Source organism: Lutjanus erythropterus, chromosome 9 (assembly GCF_056507025.1).
Source record: "Lutjanus erythropterus isolate fLutEry1 chromosome 9, fLutEry1.hap2, whole genome shotgun sequence".
Lineage (NCBI taxonomy): Eukaryota > Metazoa > Chordata > Actinopteri > Lutjaniformes > Lutjanidae > Lutjanus > Lutjanus erythropterus.
Window position 1 is genome coordinate 33,507,427 of NC_139325.1, and position 19,559 is coordinate 33,526,985.

The 19,559-nt window shown below is 41.9% G+C and overlaps 1 protein-coding gene across 2 annotated transcripts; it reads right to left on the reverse strand.

The window, feature by feature from the left end:
• Positions 1-1,524: 1,524 nt before the first annotated feature.
• Positions 1,525-18,890, reverse strand: arhgef5 (Rho guanine nucleotide exchange factor (GEF) 5). 2 transcript variants are annotated; one of them, XM_084727214.1, is made up of 15 exons: positions 18,381-18,890; positions 12,788-16,375; positions 11,405-11,450; positions 10,142-10,191; positions 8,998-9,368; positions 7,271-7,431; positions 6,220-6,372; positions 5,876-6,005; positions 5,680-5,754; positions 5,477-5,566; positions 4,357-4,499; positions 4,031-4,174; positions 3,854-3,924; positions 2,367-2,471; positions 1,525-2,275 (listed from the first exon to the last, which is right to left on the reverse strand). In XM_084727214.1, exons 2-15 carry the CDS (start codon positions 16,353-16,355, stop codon positions 2,133-2,135), a joined length of 5,250 nt encoding a protein of 1,749 aa, XP_084583340.1. In that variant the 5' UTR covers positions 16,356-16,375; positions 18,381-18,890; the 3' UTR covers positions 1,525-2,132. The 2 variants fall into 2 exon arrangements, with proteins under 2 accessions (XP_084583340.1, XP_084583341.1); XM_084727215.1 differs by having other exon boundaries at positions 13,460-16,375; positions 18,381-18,888.
• Between the last annotated feature and the right edge of the window lie 669 nt (positions 18,891-19,559).

The following is a 19,559-nucleotide window of genomic DNA, read 5'->3' on the forward strand; positions in this document are numbered from 1 at the left end:
TACTACCTTTGCATTTTCCACAGCGAAGACATGTTTGTATTAATGTAATGCATATCAGTGTAGTCGTACCACTGATTCAAACTGTAATACAAGACTCCACTGCAAATGTGCACATTACTAATGTTTGTACATTAGTGCAGCCATCAATCATGTGCAGGAGTACTGTTGCGACACCGTAGTGATTAGTTGACTTTTACTGTAATATGTTGCTGTCATTTCAGTGCATCAGTCAGAGGATTTATACTTTGTTTTTATTTCTCCAAGGTGAACATTTATAGTGAAGGTTAAAATGTTATCTTAGACAGTTAATGACAGTTTGAAAACCACAACGTAAACCTGTGTTTTGTGAGGTGTGTTCTCTGTTTGCATCATGCTGCATCCTTCGTTTTACAGTAAATCAGATACTCAGCGCACAAATAAGCAGAAATTATTATGTAAGTGTATAGATTCAGGCAGGACTGCATACTTCGCTGACCCAGCAGCTGGCAGCTCATGCCTTGGGCGATGCAAAGAGAGACCAAGGTCACAGGGAATCAGCATTTCAAACCATCTCAAACAGCTCAAATAAAATGTTTCCAGCCATAGAATTAATTTGGTAGTCACACACAAGGGGGCAGAATATTGCTAATGCTAAAATATAGGATTGAATTAAGACCTCCATTACAGTGTCAAAAAAAATGAAACGTTATAGGCATCATGAAAGTAGATTATGATGGGTGGAGGAAAAAATAGAGGTGATGAAAATGCATGTGAATGGAAAAATAGAGGTGTAAAAAATGATAGAAAATGAAACAAATGTGCGATAAATTATTAGTGAAAATAAAATTCCATACGGGAAGCTAAAATTTACAACTATTGAAGTGAGGTTCCAAAGTAAAGTAAGTAAAAGTTGCAGCAAATAAATACACGTCCACTGTAATAACACAACAGAATGGTGTATACAACATGATAAATATTACACACTCGCCTTCAGAACTGCCTAATTTCTTCGTGGCATAGATTGAACAAGGCACTGGAAACACTCCTCTGAGATTTTGGTCCATATTGACACGACAGCATCACACAGTTGCTGCAGATTTGTCGGCTTCACATCCATGATGCGGATCTCCCGTTCAACCACATCCCAAAGGTGCGCTGTTGGATTGAGATCTGGTGACTGTGGAGGCCAGTGGAGTACAGTGAACTCACCGTCATGTTCAAGAAACCAGTCTGAGATGATCTGAGCTTTGTGACAAGGCGCGTTATCCTGCTGGAAGTAGCCATCAGAAGATGGGTACACTGTGGTCATAAAGGGACGGACATGGTCAGCAACAGTACAGGCTGTGGTGTTTAAAGGATGCGCAGTTGGCACTAAGGAGCCCAAAGTGCGCCAAGAAAATATCCCCCACACCTCCAGCCTGAACCGCTGATACAAGGTTGGATGTTGTTTACACCAGATTCTGACTGTACCATCACCGTCCTCTGTAAACCCTAGAGATGGTGTACCTTATACGATGAAGGAAATAAGTCACAGCACACTCTCAATAAGACATTAAAATGTTCAAAAGTTATTTTATTCCACCAATCTGAATTCACTGAAATGTTATCACGGTATTCGCTCTGTGCATCTTTGAATCGTCTTGTACATTTTGCACGACTTCCGTCGGCTCTCCTGCACACAGGGGTCAACTTTCCAATAGACATGCATCATTCACTCAACTATTAGACTCTGTTCCATATACACAAACAATAATACACTTTCCAAAAATAACATTACTTGGAAAAAAAGGTGATTTCCCTTTAAAACTATTTCTCTTAAAACACCGGTTTATTGATGTGTTATAGTACACACAATGTTCGTAATGTACTGTAGATAATAGTCAAAATGTCCTTAATGTTTCTCAGGCAGGCCTCAGGAGTTCATGCGTCGCTCGAACGCAACATGTTGTTCCAGCGGGTGAAACAAGCGCGGTCCGATGCTACATTGAGATGCATTCTTACAGCATTTCAGTTGCTGCACGCGTGTGAGCGATTCAATAAGAGGAATCCCCGTTTGGAGCTGAACTGAATGTCCACAGTTCGTATTCCAGCAGTTTGAAGAAGACATCCGAGTCTTATCCTTGACGGTTTTAGTCCCACTCTGAGCGTCCTGGTCAAACAGCAGCTGTGGCCGTCGTCAGCTTGAGGGCATCTGACAGGTTGCGTTGTCGGACTCTAGAGCTGCTTATCGTTTCCAAATGGGACTCGGGCACCCATCCACGCTGCCGATCGGACAGTCTGGTCCCCTCTACCCAATCTAGGAGGAAGAACAAACCCAACTTAAATTAACTGAATGCTTCTGACAATACCAGCTTCGGAGCAGTTTTACAATCAAATATTGCACTTACGGTCGCTGCTCTGCTGGTGCACTAGAAAGACATCAGCTTTTTCCAACGACAGCTCGTCGGGCTGCTGGCCAACAAAAGCTCGGATACACTGCATCTGTGGAAAATCTGTACGGACAAAGACAGAAGAGAGGTCAGACCTACATTCATAAACTTTAATCGGTCAATATTGCAAATTACATAATGCTCTTTTGTGGCTTTGATGTACGAAATTGATGTATCCCTACATAACACGTCCACAGTATTTTACTCAGTAGAGAGCAGAAAATTGAGATATAAGACTTGTTGACTAATCATTTTGAGCCATCGCTGACAGCTGTATATCCAGATACAGGCTCGATTTTAATATCTGCATCAATATTGTAAGTAAAACACTGGATTTGATTTAACTTGCACTGCAGATGATAGTAACCTTGTTTTGCCATGTGGGGCCTTTTGTCACTGTCAGATATTTTCCATGAGGTTGACATAAACTCATTTTTCTCCTTAGGACAATTTAAATCTTTAACTATATCACATTCTTGATAAAGTTGATTCATTTGCTTTAAATTTTCAATGTTTTTATTATTCTCAAGGTTTTATTGTGTCTTTTATTGTTTTAACTTTTATCACCACTTTTATTTTTTTTACTCAGTTCCATTGTAAATGATTTTTTAAACATATTTGCAAGTTAAAATAAAGGTTAAATGAATAATATTAACTGTAAATATGACAATAATGCTTCATTTTGATCACTCTGTTTTCAGCCTGGTGCAGTACACTGTTCATATTATCTGTTTTTTATTTCAATGTCAGAATGTAAATGTAAAATTTAAGCACAATCTTAAAAATTAAACAAAATAAGTGTCACCATACCGTGTCAGTATTTTTGCTAAAAATCCCACAATACTGCAAAACGTCAGCGAATGTTTGGTGCTCGGAGTCTGAATTTACGACTCAAAGTAGAGTAAGCCGTTGAGTGTTTATTACGTGGGGCAGCAGTTCCCAACCTTTTTCCTGAAGGGATCCCTCCTCTATCATTAACCCCTGAGCAAGTGACATATTTTATGGATATTCAAATTATATTCAGTGCTTAACAACAAAAGTACAAAACAACTGAAGAACTCAACAATTCTGATATTTTTTGGAAGTTTATACTGTTTAACAGAGAGAGAAGGCTCTTTAAATATATTATTGAATTGTTTTGTTCTTCACCGTGCCTTTATCCTGAGATTTTTATTATTTTATATCTTTAACAATCATCTAAATTTTAAAAATAACAATTTAATTTTGTTTTTTTTCCACATATGTTAACACAATCTTGAAATGTAGGCCTGCTGTATATGAAGTAAAGGTGTAAAGTTTTCTTACACCCTGTTAAATCAAGAAGGCCTGGCAGCCCCTGAGCTTTGGTGACCTCTAGTGGGGGTTGCATTGAGATGCAGGGAATGAGTGAACTAGACAGGGATTTCAAACAGCTTATGAGCGACAACTTTTTGCAAAGTCTTCACCTTGTGCAGCAGAAAAATCTATTTCAGCATGGGGCCGGGAAAGAGCGGAAATCCAGCGTAGCTTATCACTCCTGAATGGGGAGAAAAGCAAAGACGGTTGTATCTTCTGCAGTTTTCTCCACTTTGCGATGTAACAATGAACACAGACATTCCTCTGCCATTGTGACAGGCTCTTACTGTGTGTCAGTCCGTAGCAGCAGCGCTTTGTGCGACATGTGCAGCCGGAACAGGTTCTTCTGGAGGGAGTGAAGTTTGACACGGCAGTTCTCCGCACGCAGCTCTGATACAGGAGAGTGGTCGATTACTGTGAACCTTCCTCCTCTGGAAGCAGCAGAGAGCACAAAAGAGAAATGAGATGGCGGAAGGAAAGACTGCGATGAGATTGAAGGGGTGATAAAAGACGGATATGAAGGAAAACAGGATGTAGCAAACGATAATCAGATAGATGCCAGGTGGGGATGTATTCTTCTAACATTACACAACATTTGTGTTTGTTGACTCACTCTTTTTGTAGTGAAAGTAGCAAGTAGTCATTGAAAAGGTGCAAATAAATATTCCTCTCTGTGTCCTTCAGAGAGAAATCCATCAGTTCAGTGACGGGCCCTTCCCGCACCAACCTCCGAGACTGACTGATCAGAGGAAGAGTCTGTAAAACACACAGAAAAAAGAGGGAAACAAAAGACAAAAAGGTTAGAATATTGTCCTTTTTGAGGTTGAAAGATCATTTTTCATGATAGAAACAGTAGTTTGACAAAATGATATTACCTAAATGTCCATCTCTTATCATGTGAATGTAGATCATGGTATACCAACTGAGCCATCTCCATGACAACTGGGTTTATACTGGTTGTACACTACATCTGGAATATTTTAATTGCTTTTCCTCGACAGCAGACAGCCTTTTCCAATGGCAAATCACCAAATATCACTCTTTCCCAAGCCACCAGACTCACATGAGAGTTCTGTTAGTCATCTTTTGCTGCCACTGTTATCGTGTGACTCCTGTGAATCCAAACTAACCTTTCAAAACACCGAAGTCACACGACAACACAAACAAACTAACCGATTGAGGCAGCAGTAGACCAGCAACTCCGTGTTCTGCCAGGGAAAATCACCGATTTCCCATATGGAGTTTGGTTGGTGTGCAGAAAGCAATATTTGAGCAATAACCTGAGGTTTCTCCTCAGAAAAGGCTGTCTGATGGCAAAGCAAAGCAGTAGAAATATTCTAAATATAGCGCACACATAAACTGTGGATGAGTACATTGTACAACCGCACTTCAAATAATCTGAACTATCCCTTTGAATCCACCCACTGATGAAGACCCTGATGCAGTTAAAAGCTTGTTAAGTAGACACTGATTTAAGACCAATATGTCACATTAATATTGATATATCTTGATGTGACGCAAATACGGAAAAAGTGCCTGTAAAATAGGTTGAAGTTCATTGTAATTAACGTCTGTTTATGACATAAAACTCACACAAATTAAACAAAACTTTGTTGTTTTTAATTACAGCCTGCTTGAAATCCATCATTTGGACTGTATTTGTTTTAATTATATCATATCATTCTCAAGGTGAACCCACTGATTTTCTCCCATCCCTTGTAGTCATTACTTACCCTGCACTCAAAGTCCACCTTGGCGCTGAGAGACACCAGTGACTCGATGCTTTTCATCTGAGTGATGCTGTCGTTGCTCTCCTGAATCAACTAAAGGACACAGGAAGGAAATAAAGGAGAGGTTAGTCACCAGGATATTATTCAGCAGTATAAAAATACTGTCATCCTGCGTTAATGAACAGTGAAAAGGATGTCTGCTGTACCTTCTCCAGAAGCTTCAAAGCTTTGATGGCCTGAGTCGCCTCCGCAGTACCAGGAGTTGTTCTCTTCACAATGTTCTGCGCAGAGACAGTGTGTGCGTGTCAAAGTGAGATACAGGATCGAACATGTTGTGAACCATCAACTTTTGCTGTGTGAGACAGGCCCTACTCACACTCACTCACTCACACACACACACACCTGGACCAGCAGCTTGATTCTTGTGATCCTCTGGAAAGGAAGAACAAGGAAGGAACGAAGAGGAAGCCGCTGACAAACAGGACTCCTCTCTAACTTCTCCACAATCCGCTTGAATCCTGGATTCTCATTCCTGAAAGAGAAAGAAAAAGAGAAACTGAATGTTTAGACAGGTGAAAAGAACACAGACAAGGAAATGGAAATCATTTTCACCGCATGAAATCTGACAAGCCTTAGTTTCAGAGAGAGTAAATGGTGCAGGGTTTTTCTCAGTAGATCTATTTCCAAACCTCCAACTGAAGTGATCTAACAGAGAAGAAACACAGAAGCTTGACTGAAAGGCTTACATGAGTCTCTGGTAGGTGGCATCCTGATAGGACTGGTTGGTGAGGTAGGGCACATAAACCATTTTGAAGCGCTGACAGTGCCGAGCGATGACATCGCACACTGTGAAGGACATGACGTCTGATTCCACCCGCTCCTCCAGCTTTGATAAAAAGCTAAAGAAAAAAATCACAAAGCATTCTTTTAAGTTTATTTCTCCCACAGATCTGTAACACAATAAGTTTGATATTCATTCCTTTATTTTATTTGGGTTACACCAACAAGAAATCATGTTAAACCTGATACCTGACTAAATCATGCTTTCTTTGAACCTCAGTCTAAATCTAGACTAAATTTAATTCCACTGCACCAAAACTTTAAAATCCGATCTAAAATGTGATCGAATATTAAACTTTTACCTGAAGAGGTTTAACTTTTAAAATGGCTGCCTTTTGAGATGGATTGAGCAAATAATGTTATAAAGTTTCTCCATTAATTTGGACAACAGGTTTTTCTCAAAGGAGGAGAAATTAGAGACATCATGACTAGACTAACCATGTTAAACTAACTTTTTAATTAACTAGCAAACACTCTAAAGTGTTGTTAACTTTTTAGTTAGCTAGCAAACAGTGCAACTTTTCAGGTAGCTACCAAACAATCTAATGTTTTATTGAGAAATGCAGCGAGGCCAAAGGTTTCCCCCCACTCTTTTAAAGTTACTAGGTTCCAAAGGCATTTGAATTTCTTTTCGAAATTATTTATTTATTTGATTTTTGGTAAGCAAGCATCTCCAAATAAATTTAACTATTTAATTTCTGTTTAAATCAAATCAATAAACTTGGATTTATTGAACATATTAGTTTTTAATTGTGCAGCAGGGCTCAGCTTAATCTAAAATCTGGATTTACACATTTTAAACCTAGTTTTGCTAAAATCTTAGAACTAATCTTAGATTTAATTCATCTTTGTTGGTGCAACCCAGTCAATGTATGTTTCATGTCAGATCTCATGAATATATTTAAGTCTAAATAGATAGAGAATTTGCGCAAAATAATGAGTATTAACATTTCTGACCTGTGACTGATGGCACGAACATCTGCCAGTCGGGAAAACAACCAGTTCCTATCCTGAGTGGTCAACAGCGCCCCCAGCTGCTTGGACTTGACGAAGTGTTCAACAACAATGTCCAAACTCCTGCAGTAGGAGGCCTCTGAAGTCACCACCTCAAACCTCACCTGGAAGAGGAAAAAACCCAAAGAGAACTACATAAGAAGAGATAAACACATTAAGCAAGAGATAAGCAAAAACTACACAGCAAATTACAGATAATAAGCACATGGTGTCAATCCTCTTGAGGCTGACAGGAACATGACTAACTAGGGTGGAAGATTTCACAATCAGGACCAGTATTCCAGCTCAGACAAACGTCTGTTTACAAGTTTACAGGAAAACACCTACAGTACCAGAAAAATGCGACATGTTTATGCAATCATGTCTTCTGGCATGAGACACTGCCTCTAAAAAGTGGAGGGTTATTCTGGGATGATGCAAGTCTGAATAATTTGCGGGATTTTAGCTGTTTGATATGTGATGTAATAACAGTGTATAGCTGATTCATGTATGTCATGCCATTTCCCAGAAGCCACCAGCAACAGAGAAGCTGCTGAAGAGAAAAAACGCCCAAACCAGTTAAGTTGTAAATAGATTGGACGAGATGAATCACAATTAGCTATAAGTGACTGTTTTTTAGAGGGAAATACAATCTTTTAATACTCATCAGACACACTGAAATGAAAGAAAAGTTAAAGGTAACCATCGGGCATCTTTCACTGAAGTTCACTTTCATTGTTGATCCCATATCTGTGCAGAGAACGAAACACAAACCTTCCCACAGATTCATTCACTGTTTATGCAGAAATTGAGCAATTTTAGCTGCTCTAATCAAAATTTTGCACCCGGGCAAGATCAAACAAGCTGTCTGACGATAGTAGCACCATAGGAAAAGTAAAAGATAACCATCAGGCATTTACTTGCCTGGAGGATTCTCTTGAATTTCACTGGGATGGAAATGTTGTGCCAGTAACTTTCCAAAGACGTGCAAAACATGATACTGGTTAGACTGGGACTAAACTTGATTGGTCAGTCAAAAGGAAACTGATCTTCATATATTTTGATTATGATCAGTCGTTTCTGTCATTCTTGAAGCAAAAATGTCAAACATTTGTTGGTTAAAGTTTCTTAAATGTGAGGATTTGCCGATTTTGACATTTATGAAAATAAATGTTGGATGGGACTGTTGAGATGGACAAAGGAAATAAATTGAAGAATGAGCATTTTTCAAATTTTCTAGACTAAATCAGGCCTTGGACTTGAAAAAAGTAAAGTGCCAAGGGGTCGGATGTTTACATTTCTGCTTTAACAGTCTGAGTTAAAACTGTATCTGTGTCTCTGTGTGTCACTACATGACACAGCCTATGAATGGACTGATTGGGATACTAATAAAATGTAATCTTACAATATAAGCACCCATAAACTTGAATGAATGTTTGCAGGTTATTTAAATAAAATCACAATAATATACTTTTTCCATATTTATGATCAAAAGGTTGGATTGAGGTCTTTAAAGGGCCACATTTGGCCCACAGGCTGCCAATTGTATAGGCTTGGTCTAAGTAATTAACCTACTAAACTTCAGTGTGAACTAAAAGTTCCCGGCATTAACTGGGTCACAGTTCATTCCTGCTTCAATAAAATCCCGGAAAATCAGAGGTCAAAGTCTTTTCTGCGATTGTATGTGTTACCTCCTGTAATCGTCTCTGGTCGTCTGTGAGCTCCTCCAGCTCTGCACTGTTCCTGACCCCTGGCAGCTCCCGCCACAGCGTGGACGACTGCGTGAGAGAGATGGACAGGCGCGGGGAGGACGGCCTGCCTTCACACCTGGGGGGCTCGGGCAGAGGCAAGCTTTGGACGCTGGTGATGGAGCCTGTGTGGGAGAAGGAGTGGGGGTGCCGGACGGGAGGCAGGGGAGGGAGAGGTCTGCGGGCAGGGGGGGGTGAGGGAGCAGGGGACGGGGTGGTGTCCTCGCACACGGAGATGACATCGGAGCGGGCCTGGCGCAGGATCTCAAAGTTCTGAGCGGCCTCGCTGTACTGCTGGTAGAGCTGGGCGGCATCTGGGAGGAAGAGAGGACGCGAGACAGACAGCAGAAGAGAAGAGGGAGAAATAGAAAGAAAAGAGTGAAAAATACAGGAAGCAAAGGAAAGAAGATGGACAGCGTTAGCCAAGAGGACTTGTTTGCATTTGACATTCCTTTTACACATACTTGTCGGAATGCAAAGTCAAAGCGGCAGCTGTTTTTCCCTCAAGTTAGGAGTTATGAATGCTTGCAGGAACCTGTCTGTGACTTGCACAGACACACGTACATACAGCACATACACTCACTGCTGCCCCACTTCTCGTAATATCCAACTGAATCACAGGTCAAGGCCCGGCTGCCATTTTAGGTTGTTTAAAATATCTTGCGTAAACGGTGTGAGCCAACCATAAACTACACACAGATTTCCTTTCATTTAGAGTCTGAGCCAACACGTACAGAGGAAGAGATAAACAGTTAGTGGGTCTGTATTAACACACAGATGAATCATGCACACTGAAAGGAAATGCTCAACCGCGTCATGTTTTTTTCCCTGACCACAGCCAAAGAAGATGTGATATGAAGAGACGTCACCGCGTCGCCTTCTCTGACAATCAGTTTTAAGATTTAATCTGAAACCACACTAACACTGATTAAAAAACTAGTCAACTGTAAAAGAAAACATATGCAACAACACACTTTGAAAACAGGCATTAATGAAGTTTATTTATGGCTTCAAGAGTTTTTTATAATATACTTTTATCAATACAGGTGCATGTATTGAGAGAAGCAAAAGTAAGATGAATACTCACTGAAAAATCTTGAGCTCCTTTTTCTTCTATCGATTGTTTCCAAAACATTCCTGCAGTGACAAAAAAAGTCACAAAAATTTATTTATAGCCATGAAGAGTGCCAAAAAAAAGTAAGAAAGTAACAATTTATTTATGTAGCACTTCCTAAAACACACAGTTACAAAATGTTTCATACAGACACAAAAAAGTGTAAATGAATAAATAAAGATAAACTCCAAAATAAAATCCAGGATATAATTATAATTATCTTATAATTAGCTAAAACTAAATGTGAGAAAACATTTTAGCTGACTAAAATAAAATAAAAGCAAGACTTAAGAAAACGAAAAAAACTAGTGATAGTGTTTCTAGAAAAGTAACTGAAATAAATCAATAAAAAAATACAGGAAATATCTTCATTTTAGTTTTTTTTAGACTCTTTCCATTTGGTCAAATTTTGTAATCACAGCAACAAAAAGGCATCGGTGCATATATTTATTTCGAGTGTGGGTTAAAAGTGCTGTGTTTGTACTATAATACCTACTATAACTTCTTAAATCTTGCCCCTGATATACAATAAATTAATAATAAATAATAAAATGAAAAGTGCACTCTGAAAACTAAACTGAAAATATAAACTGTAAAACTGAAAATATAAACATGTGGTGTAAGGAGACAGATATTGTATTTTTACTCTCCAACATCTGCCTGACAGTTCGTTTTCAGATTACAATTTTTCCATAAACTATGTAACAAACTATTTAAAACGCCTCTTAAATGATCTGTTAAATGCATCGTCACAAAGCTGAAAGCACGGCTGTTTTTCTGGCATCATACAAAACTTTTCAGAGACACGCGTTTCTCACAGGACAGTGCCTTTACAAACTAGGATGATCTCACACAATATGATGCACTTCTGAAGATTAAACCACCCAAATATATATTATAAAGTAGTTAAAAGTAGCCTGAAACTAAATATCTATGGCAATAAAAATGGAACACATTGATGCTGCAGTAATATTAATCCAAAAACCTCAGACATATAATAGTAAAACACTGATATTATTTTTACTGCACAGTGAGTACTTTTACTTTTCATACAGGTTGCTGATAATACATATATATATTTTTTAGTTAAGTGTAGTTTGTAATGCAGGACTTTTACTTATAGTGGATTAGTTTCACAGTAAGGTATAAATATTTTACTGAAACAAATGATCTGAATAATTCTTCCAGTCTTATATCATAATCAAATTCATCATGTTGTGTGTTTGTTTAACTCACCTCAGCTCTACTTCTCCCCAGCTCTTGCTGCGATCATCCTCATCATCTGAAATAAAAAAGTATCCATTCGTCGAAACATTATAAAACAGCATACCCATCAGTTTTTGAAAGAGCGGAGGATCTCACAAAAGCAAAATAAATAAATAAATAAATAGATAATAAATAGAGTAAATAATTGTTAGTAAACTTTTAGCCCAGCATAAGAGAAAAGATTAGTGTGTTTTCAAAACTCTTGCTTCTCGTGTTGTGTCTCAAAACAGGATCAACCCGAGCCTTTTAGCTCATGCCTCTGGTTTCCCCTTGCTTCCTCCACCTCCACTCGTCTCCGCCCACTACCTGTAACCACAACACTGTGACGCAGGTTCCAGCGTACGGTGCTGCGTTCAGATCAGTGCTCTGATTACGCCTATCGGCAGATGTCTGCCTCAGATCTTGGGTCCCGTGATTGATGTCACGACAAAATGATGCAAGAAGACAGGAAACAGAGGAAATGATCTGGAAGATTTACTGTAATTAAAAGTGCCAGTGTGTTAAAATCAAAAGTTGACTTTTAAAGGTAGATTCCACTAGGGAAAGTCTAGGCTGAAACATGTCAACCTGATCAGATGATGTGCCATGCTAATTGATAATAGACCAGACAGGAAATAATCATGAAAGCCAAAAGGAGATAATTAAAGGGTTCAGATCATTTGATGTGGGGCTGTAAGAGGGATACACCACCATTTGCTGGAAGTCAGTCCGCCCCAAGTTTGGGGAAGCAGAAAGGAGTACTAACATGGAAGTTAAGCAACGTACTGCAATAGACAGGATTATAGGCAAATGTTTTTAGCCACTTAAAAAGTCATCCTTAAGAATATTTTCACTGCTTGACCTTGCTGTCAGACAGCCTCTTCAGACAGAAACCTGCCGCTGTAGAAGACAAATACCTCTCTCTCCAAACCAACCAAACTCTCTAAGTAAAATCAGTAATTTTACTGTGCACAACATGGGAGTTGCTGGTCTACCGCAGCCTCGATCTTTTAGCTTGTGTTTTTGTATGACTTCAGTGAATCTGAACTAACTTTTTAAAACACCAGTGTCACACAATAACACAAATGCACTAAGAATGAGGCAGCAGTAGACAGAGATATTTGGTTTCTGTAACAGTGGTTTCCTGTCAGGAAAGGCTGTCTGACGACAACAAAAACATTCTAAATATAGCATCTGATTAAACTGATTTTTTTTTTTTAGGCGGACCTTTTTAAGTTGCTAAAATACCTTACCTTTTGTATTCCATGCTACCCCACATCAAATAATCCTAAGTATGCCTTTCTGAAAGGTATGGCTTTCTGAAAGCTGATTTGAGCAGATAACCAGTCTCTATCATCCATCTCCTCTCTTTACCTGTTGTAGAGAATATTCTGGTCCTGCGGTCCCTTCCAACACCTTCCTCTTCTTCCGTTTCTACATGATCACCTCCATTTCTTCTTTCTGTGGTTTTACGGATTCCCCGTCTCCGTAATCGAGCCTCGGGACCCAAATCTCGGAAACTGCAGCTGCTCGTCACCGTCCCCCCTCCTATTTTGGTCCCCGCCGCCACCACCACTCCCCCTCTGCTATCAATCTCAGTTCCCTCCCGAGTCTCCCCCACCTCCTCCACTGCAGCACCCCTCCCTTCTTCGGGCTCCCCTCCCTGCCTTTCTTCTTCACTTTCACCCATTCTGTCTTCCAACTCCTGGCCCTCCTCGGCCTCTCTGGAGGCAGACTCAGTTTGATAATTAAGAATGGGGCAGCTGTTAGGCTTGTAGAGCGTGTTGCTCACAGATAAATACATCTCCACCTCCTTTGCTCTCCTTGCTTCTTTTTCCATTTGGGATAACTCATTACCTGTCTCTTCACTAACTGTATCTGCCTTCTCTAGATTAAAGTGACAAGCAGGCTTAGTCTCTTTGTCCGCACTGTGATCCTCCTCCCCTTCTGTGTCTAACAGTGTGTCAGCATGAGTGTATGTAGGTGTGTCACCATGCATGGCTGTGAACTGGTCAGCATGCATGTGGGTTTGACTCTGCCCCATACCTCTCAGTCCTTCCACCTCCAACGGCTCTTCCTCCTCCAGCTCCAGCTCGGAGTGCTGGTCGTCCGGCATCTCTCCAACCTCTTGTGCGACCTCCTCCTGACGTTTGTCGTCCTCAGACTGCCTGACCTCTTCGTCCGCCTGTACCTCTGCGTTAAGCTCCTCCTCGGTCTGTTCCTCTGAGCGTCCGAGAATCTCCCGCACCACACTCTTGGCCCATTTGAGGTGGGGTGCTTGGGAATGTCGCTTGGGCTCCTCGGACATGCTCCACGCCCCGCTCAGTCGGACCCGGATGGCCTCCACCTCCTCTGGGCTCATCGCTCCCGTGTTAAGCTTGTCCAGAATGGGTTGAATTTGCTCGAAATTCACCTGAGAGCAAACATCAGCGTAAGGATTGCTCGGAAGTGGCGACGGTTGATCCCTGTCTCTTTCCGACTCGTCTTTATTTTTCTCTCTCCACTGTATGAGGAGTCTTTCAGTCTGTGAATCTCTGTTTATAATCGGACCGATTTCAGCGTAAGGGTGCTCCTTTTTGCGCTTTGTTACCTCTTCAGTCTCTGTGTTTTGAAGCTCTGGTGAGACTCTGTATCTGATGTCCACATCAGTGTTGTCTGGCATGTTACTCCCACTCTTGCTCTGTGTGTCCTGGTTGTATTCATCATTTCTACTCGGTGTCGGACGCAGGTCATCCTGAGGTGGCTGCGTGGCGTCATCACTATGCTGATGATGCCTTTCTAAATTTGGGTTGTTACTTTCCACTCCCTCCGCCTGACCAACTTGTGACGATGACTTCTCGCCTGTTTTTGACCGGGGCAATGTTTGCCCAATCACACAGAAGACGTATTTTGGCTGTTTTTTCCTCCCCTGTTCATCTTCCTCATCAACTGCCTCCTCTTTTCCTAAAGTCCATTCTTCTTCCCTCCCCTCATCCCCCTTGAAAGCAACAGGTGAGGGCCTGTCGCACACGACTCCTCCACCTTCCCAGTACTCGTGACAGTCCTCAAACTCCTCATCTTCCTCTCTTTCGTCTTCCTCGTCCCCACCACTGGACACGGTCACAAAGCCGTCCTCTCCTGACAGCATTCTGTCTCTCTCTTGCTTCCAGCCCGTCTCACTTCCTCCTTCGCTCTCAGAGCGGCCCCAGTAATCGCTCCCACCCTCTTCCTCTCTGCTGTCACTCTCCTCTGTGTTATCTGTCCCAGCTGCCTCCCTCTGCCGGCTTCTCTCTATCCCTCCATCGCTGTCAGACAGACGCTCCTTCCCTCCTTTATCTACTTCTCTCCAGACCTTCTCCTCTCCATCTGCACTTACATCCTCTGTCTCCCTCTCTGTGTATTCACGTCTCCCTCCATGTCTTTCTCTGTACCTCTCATGTGGTTCCTCTTTTACTCTCCGCCCCTCTGACTCCATACTCCTGTCCTCTCCCTCTCTCCTCCTCCTCCTCTCTCTGTCTACAAACTCTTCTTTACTATTCTTTCCCCTCCGTGGCTCTAACCACATTCTCCTCTGCTCTGAGGTCTCTCCTCTGTCTCTCTCGCGTCTCTTTTGTTCCCTTTGACTCCTCTCAGCGGCTCTCTGCTCCTCTACATCTCGGTCACTTTCTGTAGTGCTCCACTCTCCACTGCTCTGGGCTCGTGGCGGCACCCTGGGCGCCGTCTCATCCTGGGATCGACTACCTCTGCCTGTTGAGTCATCCCACCTCAGATCTGTCTCTCTTTCTTTTGCTTCCCCGCGTCTCCTCTGCTTGTGCTCCGTGTATCTGTCCTCCTCTCTCGCACTTTCCCTCCACCTTTCTCCCTCCCTGCCCCCTCTCCTATCGTACGTCTCCCTATCCTTCTCCTCTGCCCTCCTCCTGGATCGATCCACTTCTCTGTCCCTGTCCCTGTCTTTGTCCCTGTATCTCTGTCTGTCTGCCTCCCTGAATACTCGTCTATCTCTGTCTCTATCCCTGTCTGTTTCACCCGTGTTGTCCCCCTCACTCCTGCTGTGTTGATATATCAACTCCTCCCTCTCTCCGGCCCTCTCCTTGTCCTTCCTCAACTGTCTCTCGGTGCTGTCTCCTTCACTTCTAGTGTCCCTCCTTCTCTCTCTCCTTTCCTTCTCCTTCCTATCTGAGTAAATGTCTCTATCTCTTCGTCTGTGCGGGGAAGACACCCTGGCCTCCCCCTTTTCTCTCTTTCTAGCTGCGTCCCTCTCCCTTCTGTCCCACGAATCACCCACGTCTCTTCTCCTGTCTATGTCAGTCTCCTGGTATCTCTCCCTCTGGCGTGATTTCTCCTCTTCCGCAGGTCTCCGGCCAGTGTTTTTTCCCTCGTCTCTGTACCTTTCCCTCTGCCGTGCCCTTTCTTTTTCTCTTTCCCTTTCCCCGACGTCTGTCTCCACTCTTTTCGGCCTGTCTTTCTGCCTCCTGTCCCCTCTCCCATCATCCATCTCACTGGTGGCCATTGTTCTTCTGCCATAATCTGGGCTGCCTTTTCTCATTCTAGGAAATGTGTCACCCTTCTTCGTCCCCCTCTCCACCTCTCGCTCAGACTCCTTCTCTAAATTCGACAGTGGCCTCCCGTTCCTGCTCCTGTCATCTTCCTGTCTCCTCTCCCTCTCCCTCCACTGTCTTTCTCCCTCTCTGGGCCGGGGCGCAGGAGCTCGGTCTCTTTCGTAGGGCCTCTCTCGTGGCTCCATATCTTTATATCTCACTTTGTCCCTCATTTTCTCCATTTCTCTTTCCCTCCTCCAGTCCTCCTCTCGGTTGGCGTCTCTCTCTCGCTCCGACTGGGCAGTCATCGCTGGCCTGGGACTTGGATCCCGGGAGATTTTTCCACCTGGCTGAAGCTTGCGGTCAGATGTGTTTATGTTAGATAAAGTGTCAAAGAGGGCGCAGCTGGGCCTTTTGGTCCCCATAGTATCATAATTTGGAGAACCTAAAAGACAGTAACAACCCAGATTATTATTATGGAAATCAAATATTAAAAGTCAGGGCATTTTCAGAGACAATTCACTAACATGCAGGTCACATTAAGAAGAATGGGGAGGCTCTGAAACATATTTTGTTAAGCTACTACAAGGAGTTTTTAACTGGGTATGTAAGAGTCTAAATGTATTCCTGTTGCCTCCATATGATTTACACAATTTAATGAAACCATTAGCAAGAAGATTGGCTATTTATTGTTGTTATTAATGCCTGCCACAAGGTCAAATTCTCCTTGAAATCAGACTGTTTACATTTTCCCAGGCAAAGTCACAGTGAGTAGTATGTTAGCCAGTTAAAAGGGAAGCAGAAGATAAATAATTTTGTTTTTGATGTCATATTTTGTGGTTATTGCAGTGGAAACACTTAAAGTATGAATGTTCCTTGTAGTAGCTTTAATGTCACAGGGTTGAAAATGAATACTCTTACCTATAGCACTATTTATCTATTTAGATAGTTTTGGTGTGAGCTGTCGGGTTCTGGAGATATCTGCCACAGAGATGCCTGTCTTTTTTTAAATTTAACTGAACTAGATGGCACTCAGCTTATGGTGCTAAAAGCACCAAAAACCCCCAAACATTTGAACTAAACTCAAAAGCAATGTCTCTTTCCAGAAATCAAGACCCAGTTACTCAAGATGATCCACAGACCTCGTTGTGAGCAGTTTGGTGTGGCTGAAAAACAGGGATTGCTCGCTTGCCCGGGGCAAGTAAAAAGCCCTGTCGGTCAAGTGAATGTGGCAACTCACTCACCAGACTGGGCAAACCGATGAGTCATTTTTCATGTAAAATGGCAGAAAATTCTGTGTTCAGCCTTTCAAATATGGCGATTTTGCACTTTTTTTTTTGTTTAACATCGTATTAAACTGAATATCTTTGGATTGGACACTATTTTCTGACATTTTATTGATGCTGTAGCCCTAAATTAAGAATGACAATTAATTTAATATTTTGTTGATATTTGATAACCTCTTACAAATAAAACAATTTGCAAAAAAAGTAAAAACTGCCTTAAGGCAAGTAGATTTCTGATACTGAATCACACTCACTAACAGAATCACAGCTAGGAAGGAAGTGTTCATTTACTCAAGGATGAGGGACTCATGCTTGTGACACTGCAATATATAAACATTTATGGAGTCCTCTACGCCTGAGCCGTAACCTCTCGGCCATGAGTAGATGCACACTGCCTTCTGTGTAGTAAACCGGTTGACGGGTGAAGTTCAATATAAGAAAGTAGTTCTTGCATGACACAGATCGCAGCAAAGACCGTGGATGAGCTTGAGTAACCAGGTCATGATTGCTGTTGAGTTTTTCATATGTATTTTTTTTTGGGGGGGGGGTGAGCACCACAAGCTGAGTGCCATCTAGTTCCATTACAATGGAGTGATGGCAAACATATATATGGCCGATATCTCCAAACCTTGGCAACTCACACAAAAACAATGCAGATGGATAAACAGCATGACAAGTAAGATGATATTTGAGATTTTTTTTTTATTTCTGGGGTGAACTGTTGCTTTAAAAAGGAAGTTTTTCCTCGCAACCGTTGACTTATTGCTGAGATACCTGCTGAGACAACTTCTGCTATGATTTGGTGCTAGATAAATAAAACTGACTAGACTTGAAATTTCACTAATGTTACTGCTACCTTTGAAAAATCACGATAGATAAAAGCTGAGTGATATTTTAATCCAGTAACTTTAGAACAGAAAGGTAAGATGCAGACCGAAGAAAAGGTGACACCCTCTTACAGTTCTCTAAGAATGCAGCACAGACCTGCAAAGCACCACATACCAAAAGGCGTCTTTCAGAAAGCGAGGGCCTGCCTGTGACACATAGGCACGGCATGTAACATGTAAGCCATAAGTAACCTAGATCAGATCTGTGTCCACACCAGAAGGAACTTACAGAGCCTGATTATCTGAAATCCATTTAAAAAACAGCAAAGCAACTCACCTGAATGTAGTATCCTGGGGAGAACTGCTGTCTCCCCCTCTGATCCAGCTCAGCTCAAAAGCATGGGATTGCACAACACATAAGAATTCATTCCTTGTATTCACATTGTCTGGGTGAGCCAGCAAATGTCCTCCTTTTCCTCAAATAAATCAATCTTTATCTCTTTTCTCTCAATACTTTTAAGTCTTGTGAAAAACTTAATGTTTACGCCTGAGCTCTCCTTGCTTCTCCCTTTTGCTGCCTCTCTGTGTGTCTCTCCCCACCTCCCCTCTCCTTCCTCAAATTCCCAAACAAGTCTCAACAGATTGACACTTATCTTTCCCCTCCTCCTTCTCTCCCTCTGTCTTGTCCTCTCAGCCGCTGCTGTTGCTGAACAGGGAGATCTCTAATAAATCAAACTAAAGCCTGTCCACCACTTTCAGTCCTTCTCCCTCCCCTCTACTGCCGACGTGATCGCCTGTGTGGACCCCCCCTGGCAAACAACATAAGCCTCTCTCCTCTCCCCTGACCCATTCTTCTCTCGCGAAACACAGGAAGTACACCTCCTTGGTGTCTCTGTCTTGCAGCAGCGATTGGTTGATATGGAGTAGCCGGGTGTGTCTGCATAACACACACACAGCCAGGTAAGGTAAAGGCTGTGATAACACAAGCGAGAGTGGGGGGAGGGGAGACAGAGAGTGAAGTTTGGGAGCATTCACACACTGGTGGAGAGCTCACTGAGGCCTATAAAAACTTCCCTACACTCCTCAGAGGAGTACAGAAGTAAAGAAGCTGTTGTGGTAAAGACGGGAGAGGAACGGAAACTCTTTCTTATGGCTTAAAAGAACAGGATTAAGCAACCACAGAGCAGGAAACCAAGGGAGGGGCATTACAGGGGTGATCTGTGAATGATTTGTATAACAATTACTGTTTTACAGGGTTGATTGAGTATCGAAGTGACCTGAGATTAAAGTCTGTATCATTAACATGACCAGATAAAGAGAAGAAGAGCACTACTTCACTTTTTCACTTAACTAATTACACCAGGCGCTTACATACTTTCTGATACATGGTTATTTTTAAGCAATAGTTCACCACAAAATCAAAAATGTATACTTTTCTTCTTACCTTTATCACCATTTATCCATCTAGATTGTTTCTCGTGTGTGTTGCCGAGTTTTGGAGATGTGAGCCGCAGAG

Bases quoted from the DNA above. Each gene is read 5' to 3' on its own strand.
- arhgef5 (XM_084727214.1), bottom strand. From the start codon at position 16,355: ATGGGGACCAAAAGGCCCAGCTGCGCCCTCTTTGACACTTTATCTAAC. The intron at 9,369-10,141 runs GTGAGTATTCAT...TCTTCCTCCCAG, and splicing joins AAGGAGCTCAAGATTTTTCA to ATGCCGCCCAGCTCTACCAG. The intron at 7,432-8,997 runs GTAACACATACA...TTCCTCTTCCAG, and splicing joins ACCAGAGACGATTACAGGAG to GTGAGGTTTGAGGTGGTGAC.